This window comes from Berghia stephanieae, chromosome 8 (assembly GCF_034508935.2).
Source record: "Berghia stephanieae isolate SIO BIC M18660-M18661 chromosome 8, UCSD_Bste_1.3, whole genome shotgun sequence".
In the NCBI taxonomy this organism is placed as follows: Eukaryota; Metazoa; Mollusca; class Gastropoda; order Nudibranchia; family Aeolidiidae; genus Berghia; species Berghia stephanieae.
This window is the reverse complement of record NC_088367.1, coordinates 42,772,948-42,780,334: the sequence shown is the minus strand read 5'-3', so window position 1 is coordinate 42,780,334 and position 7,387 is coordinate 42,772,948. Positions and strand designations below refer to the sequence as shown.

At 36.9% G+C, this 7,387-nt stretch overlaps 1 protein-coding gene across 1 annotated transcript in view; it reads right to left on the bottom strand.

Annotated features, from left to right (window-relative positions):
* LOC144978724 (peroxisomal membrane protein PEX16-like) overlaps positions 1-5,218 on the bottom strand; it is a 12,239-nt gene extending 7,021 nt beyond the window's left edge. The window contains exons 1-5 of the mRNA XM_078925149.1: positions 5,010-5,218; positions 3,394-3,506; positions 2,641-2,774; positions 1,475-1,595; positions 701-815 (exon numbers count right to left, since the gene is read on the bottom strand). Coding sequence (XP_078781275.1) covers positions 701-815; positions 1,475-1,595; positions 2,641-2,774; positions 3,394-3,506; positions 5,010-5,124 — 598 coding nt within the window. The 5' untranslated portion in view covers positions 5,125-5,218. The remainder of the gene's footprint in view (positions 1-700; positions 816-1,474; positions 1,596-2,640; positions 2,775-3,393; positions 3,507-5,009) is intronic.
* Between the last annotated feature and the right edge of the window lie 2,169 nt (positions 5,219-7,387).

The window sequence follows — 7,387 nt, the reverse complement described above, 5'->3', positions numbered from 1 at the left end:
GGTACACAGAGGCTCTGTGGTGTAATAGTAACATGTCAGACTGATAATCAGAAGGTCTGAGGTTCGATCCCCAGTCGAGGTAGACTGATTTTTTGGGACATTTATTTTTCTTCTATTTTTCTTTTTTGCTTTGTCTAGCACCTTTCATGCACACTTGTTCAGATCTTAGTTGATATGATGAAAAACCTGCAGGATGGTTTATTTGCTTTAGCCTATGCCAAGTATCATTTTGTATATATTATACCAAAATGGTCTTCCCCCAGGACTGTCGTTAAATGGAACAAGAAACTGAACAGCACAATTATAGAAGGGACTCAATAGACAGGACAACATTTGCAGCTTAACTCTGAGAGAATCCCAAAATGGTGGGATTCCTCAGATCTTCAATACTGCATAATATATAATATTAAAATAAATAATAATGCTAAACTTATAAACTATAAATCACATATCTCAGATTCCAGAAAGAGGCCATTTCACCTCTGTTCAGTGAAATTCTAACAGATAAAATGCATAATTTCTTTTTGGTCATACAAGTAGGCATCTGTTTCTTGAATGAAAATCTATAATTTACCACAAGCGTTGCTTTATTTTACAGATCTATTGCAAAATGATACTAATACAATAGGATTTATCAAAAAGAAAAATAAAGCAAATGAAGACATAAATTAATATTTCTTTTTTTTTTTTTCATCTTTACCTGCCGACAATGATCGCATCACTTTACCAGATCTCTGAAGCGTGAAAGTTTTGGGATTTGATGAAGCGTTGACACCGTTCATCTCAACGTCGTTATCAAGTGGTTGAGATGACTGCTACAAGGGCAATGAAAAAAATAGGTTATAGGTAAGTCTAAAGCCTTATTGCAATGTGATATTTAAAATGAGATATTAAGAATGCAATTTAAACTAATGATCCAATGATAAAGTTATAGGGTTCAAAATGATCTTTGCACAAAAAAATAAATAAATGGACATTTCATTTTTAGATTATACCATGATCAATAAATCCCTTCAAAATGAACCTTTTGTACAGTAAAATGACAATTGGAAACCAATTATTCCTTTCATACACATCAAGTTTCTAGTAAGGCATCATTTCTGTTTCCGATAGTTCACAGTCAATTGCCAGGTACTCAATAGTGATGATGATGTGGTGGTTATGATGAATTATATTTTGTTACATTCGCCTCATGAGCAAAGGGAATGTTATCAATCCTAGGTGTAAACCTGACCCTTCCCTAGTCCCCTCAGTAGTGGTTGGGTTTATTAAATTCAGAAAAAAAAAGTAGCACTTCACAATAGATTAGTTACTTATCCAAAGCGTGTTGATTGAACAAAAACAAAAACCAGGACAAATTCCAGCTCCATGGAATTTCAGCATTGAAGGATTATTCAGTTAGGGAAAGAAAAAAAAAAGACATCAAAAGAGAAAAAAAAAATGAAACACTAAATAATTCGAATCGTTTAGATACCTGTTGTGAATTTTTGCTTTTGGACAGTTTCATGACAGATTCCCTGTCAATGGGTGAAATGGGAGGCACTGGTTGGATGCCACATTGGTGTTTGACGAACAAAAGGAAGCGACATACACATCTGGCAGATAAAACATATTTATAAAATAAAATAAAAGCATAGTTACAAAGTTGAGTAATAAATCCATTCAAAATGAACCTTTTTACACTAAAATGACTATTGGAAACCAATTATTCCTTTCATACAAATCAAGTTGCTAGTAAAGAGATAAGAAGACATTATTATATCCATTCTTTCAAACTACTCCATTCATATTAAGATTTAAAATAATTTCAAAAGGTTTGAAAGAGGTTAGGAAGTGAAGGAGGAGGGGGTGAAGAAGCTCTGTATATCACTTTTAGTAGAAAATGACATACTTTTGAAATTTAAGAACTTTCTGGATTAAAAGTACCAAAACTCTTACTCAATAAGAAGTGTTTTACAGTGGATTATGATATCTTTAATACAATATTCTTGAAATCTTAAATCTCAATACATTATTCAATGAATTAAACAATTGGCTTGTCTTTTCCTTTGGTTTGATTATAATGGATTTAAATTTGAGGCATAAACATTACATAAAGTCAGATAAACAATGATTTTTGGGGGGTTTTTTTACATCTGAAATGAAGTACAATTTTAGTGATAAAGTTCAGATAAGTTCACTTATATACATCTAAAAAAAACAAACAAACTTGATCTGTTATATAGAGAAATATCCACTAAATGTACTCAAAGCGCTTTATAAAGGGTCCCTGACCAACAGCAACACGTAACATGCAGAACCAGACATGACTCCTGTTAGGCAATATTACAATTTTTTCCGACAAGAGACAATGCTGTTAACGGCCAGGTACTAATTTTACACTTGAGTAAAGTGAGAGAATGTGAGTACAGAGCCTTTTCCAAGGACTGAGCTATGCGCCGATCGAGGTTCAAACCCAGGACCTTCCAATCCAAAAGCAGGTGTCATACCACAAGACCACATAGCCGCAGAGTATCATTCAAATCTATTGTGTAAACACAAATGGACAATTTTTTAAAGAAATTTATGTGAATTCGAGTCATGTTGAACTCCAGAGAGATGAAAAAAAAACAAAAAACAAGAAGGGAAAAGATGACTCACTTAGCAATCTGAAGAGCTGTGATAGCAACCCAGCGACCTGGCTCTCCAAAAAGACGTGCGGCAGCCAACTCCACAAACACTCCCACATACTCCAAAACTGTCACGAGACTTTGAAGTCTTTCTTTAGACGTTGACTGGAAGATAGAGAGGAAACAAAATTATTTTATATTTGAGTCTGTATCTACTTGGCAGCATTTTTGAAAGTAACTATTAGTCATTATGCAAGTAAACAGACATTAAACCATTGGGGAAACAACAAAGAATGATAAAAATGAAAATGATAAAAAAAAAAAAAACTTTCCATACTATCTTTATGCTTTCTTACTAATCACAAATCATAAACAGTTATAAATAATAAAGACTTTTGTAAATTTAAGGCTTTGACAAAATGTCAGATTATCTACTCTGCAGTGCAAAATTTCTAGTAGAAATTTGGAGTCATTTTATAATACCTTAATTTCATTCATCTTCATGGTAAGTTTTCTAAGAAAAAGATTGGTATAACCACACATCAAAGGGTGAGAAATACAGGTTAAGTATCTTGCTCAAGAAGAAAAACATGCTGCAGCAAGGCTCAAACCTAGGTCTTCCTTACACACGCGCAATGCCTACCTTAATATGCCATAACGCCTTACTTCATTCCTTCCACTTTTGTCAAAGTCAAAGACTTACAGTATATCAATATGTTTCAAATTAATCATTTTATATCTTTGTACCTAATAATATCTGTATTGCATTGCAGTCATAACTTACCACAGATGGCAGCAGCCCTGAAGCCTTTTTGATGATGGCATCATTAAACAAAACCAGCAAGTTTGAGGCGGAGTAGAGAAGCTCAGACAAAATAGTTGAATCTTCAAATCGGCCTGCAATTAAAAACACAGAAAGAGAGACAAATTATTGAGATAGATCTCTCTGGGCCTGCTGCCACTTGAGGCGGACAAGAGATCTCCACCTGGTACTGTCAGCTGCTATTCTTGGGGCCACCCCGAGGGACAGACATCTAGATGGAGCCTCTCCACTGTACTGCCTACCTTCTTCTTTCCTTGGGGTGTCCATAGCAGTGACTTCCTTGTCAACGCTTCGGCAGGTCTGCGACAGAATTGCCCTAATCTTTTAATGAGACTCTCCAGAGACTATGACCTCCGCTCTAGCTCTTGAGAACTCATTTGAGATCTTAATCCACCGGATTTTGAAGATTTGTCATATATATTTTGTTTTGGAAAACCTCAAGTTTCTGGATGATACTTTCTGTGGTCTTCCAACACTCTGACTCATAGAGTAGGTATCATACACAACTTTTAAATTTTTATCTTTGAGAAAGTAATGCTAAGATGATTTTAAAAGAAAAATGCAGAAATACCTTGATGCTATTTTTCTCAATATTGAGTACCCACTATGTTATCCAGAGAGACACAAGTTCGGTTGGGGTTTTTTTCTTTGTCTTGTGTATGGTGGACAGTTTTCCAACACTGAGCTGGACAGGCACTTGGCCAACAAAATGATCCTTTTGAACTTGTGTAAGGCGAACATAAAAGGCAGATATAATAAAGGCTGATGATGAGCAATGATTTGCTGTCCAACCCTGTCAATGATTCATGCCTAATCTATTAATTTATTTGGTGAAGGTTGAAGCAATTACACAATAATCAAAACAGACAGTGTTTGTTCATCTTATTCTTCAACAATGTAAAAGCATTGACCTCAGAATTTGGTATTGAATTTGTTAAAATATGGACTCAACATTGACTATATTAGCGATTATTATCTAGAGGTTATAATCAATGGCATTCAATCACAGCTTCCACGCTAATCTAGGTGTCAAAATTGGTCAGAAAAAGTCCAGCTTCTGCCATAGCCATAGCTTAATTTCTAATAATAAAGATGGAAACAAAATTCAAATTCTTTGGATCAGTGTTGCTCGCTCTTTCATTTGGTGTTGGCTTCACTTCAACAAGTGCAGCAATTACATTTAGATTTTTGTTCAACTGCATATGGGAAGGTGAAGGAGTGCTTTTCAATGTCAGCCTTTAGTCTTATCATCGTTATCATGGGCGAATAACGACCACACAGTGGTAGATAATGAAGAAATGATAGCAACACACACACAAAATGATAGTGCAGTAGTACAGCAGACCTTTATTTTCTCATTCAACATACTCACTTGATATATGAATTAAACCGCGTGATTCCAATTCTTTAACATCGTCACCGTGGAAACATTTTGAAGCACAAGTGAGCAGTGAACATACGGTGGCACGACAAAGAAGAGAAGGTACAGCACAAAGTCAACAAGTGTCAAAAATAAAAGGATTTCCTCTCACTCTCACTCTCAACCCTCAATAATTTTCAATCTTAACACAACTTACCAGCAATTGCATAGGATACCAGTCGGAATACCGATTCGAATTGCGCAATAAATGCTGAATTTTGACTGACGGCTTCTTTGTACTCTTTATAAAGTCTCTGTAGTATTTCAGCCATTCTTTGTTACAGAGAAAGTCAAAGGTCTTGAAATTTGATCCCTCCCCATAGATCACGACTCCCCATTATTCATGCGAAATAGCAAGTAGCAAGTGGGAAAGTTATAAAATACAAACTGCTGTGACTGCAGGGTTGCCAGATTATTTTTCAACAAAATGCCAGGGGAAGACTCAAAAAATGCCAAAACATTCAAAAAAATGCCAAAGTCTGTTGACTCCCACCCCCACTAAGAAAACTACTCACTTTTGATAGACAATTTACTATCATATCCTGGTGGCTTGCGTGTTTTATCTTCTTTTTTTTTTCTTTTTTTTTTTTTTTGAATTATACTAAATTTCCTGTTGGGGTAATTTTTTACTTACTGACTACTAAGTGGAGTGCTAAACCACTACACCACGGTTGGATTTTAAGAATGAAAAGAAATACATTAACATGAAAGGTAAATACGTAAAGGAGTGAAATCATTGGATGCTGTAAAATCAGACCACCCTAACGAACAGAGTTAAAAGTTAACAGGCGACCATGACGCAAATATACACGAGTTTTGCAGGAGATTCCCAGAAAACTTACGAGGATACTTGTCGAGGGCTGAATTTGAGTGAATATCTGAGGGAGGCAGGGCTAGTTCAGGGTGTGAGTTTTAATAGCAAAGTTTTCCGATGTGAAGAGATTTGTTTTTACGCGTTTAGAAAGGTGTCATTTGAAGTATAATATACAAGAAAAGAAAATGCCAAATGAAAATGCCAAATGCCAAATGATTTTTCTAATGCCAAACGGTTTTCAAAAATGCCAGATTTTTGGAATCTGGCATTTAAAATGCCAAACTGGCAACCCTGTGTGACTGTTAGGAATAGGATTACCAGATTTTTCTTTTTACAAAGCTAAATCCGAGAGCGGTACCTAACGTTCTTTGGCTAAATCATTACTTAGCCAACTGTGTGTGTGCGTGTGTGTGTGTGTGTGTGTGTGTGTGTGTGTGGGAGGGGGGGGGGGGCGGGAACCCAAAACAAAACAGCAGAAGTGCCATCAATGTATTCCTAGATAATATCTGCATTGTACTTGTAAACTATAATTTGAGAAAATAACTACCGAAATTCTCACTTCATGGTTCCACATAAGACAACTTTAAACAATTTTTTTAAAAAATATATTTATTTGGAATTTAATCCACCAAACTGGCAGTTCTGGACACCCCCGAGAAAATTCACACCAATCTATATCATCATCACCACCACCACCACCATCATCATCTTCATAATATTTACTAACATCATCACCAACTCCAAATAACAATAATAAAAAGGAAGATGATAACGATACAGTAATAAATGGAATAGCATCAACGAGATTGCCCGTCTTCCATAAGTCCCTTCCGCCTAAACGCCTGCTTTTCTCAAGGCCAACGATCAGATAAAATCTTTTATAATTTTTAAGTCGAATTACTTGGTTTATTAAAAATAACTATTTCGCCCGTATGTCCGTTTTCTCACCATTGACGGACCTGTTGTCAAAGGGTTTATCATTATATATATAATAATATTATGTGTATCTCAGGAGAGCGTGACTATGCGGTCTTGTGGTATGACACTCGCTTTTGGGTCGGCAGATCTTGGGTAAGAGCCTCGCTCGGCGCATAGTTGAGTCCTTGGAAAAGACCTTCTACTAACATCCTGTCAATGTACTCGGTGTTTAAAGTGAGTACCTGGTTGTTAACTGCGTTGTCTCCATGTGAAAAAAAATTGTAATATTGCCTAACCGGCGTCATGTCTCGTTCTACATGCTACTTGTTCCGTGTTGTTGTTGGTCAGGAACCCGTTGTAAAGCGCATTGAGCAAAAGTCTTCTGAGGAAGCCGGCGGGATCAACTTGGGACGCTAACATGGCCTACTTAAGTCACTATAGTTACGTCATGGGCGCTAACCAAGCGCTCCTGAGGACGTCCGCCTTGGCACTATGCTATTCCACCGCGGAGTATTGCGAAGGTAGATGTTAAACTTCGCAAGTCAATGCACACAGTGTCAGGAACGCTGGCAACAACGGGGCCGATAATGGCAGCAATACAGCCCCCGATGTCCGGAGGGAGACGATTACGGTAAACTGGCTTAATAAGATCAGAGAGAGAGGGAGAGAGAGAGAGAGAGAGAGAGAGAGAGAGAGAGAGAGAGAGAGAGAGAGAGAGAGAGAGAGAGAGGGGGGGGATACCCCTCTGAAGCGCATTATGTAACCCCGTTTCGAGCCGAAATAAGTCCCGGCAGCTTCCATGA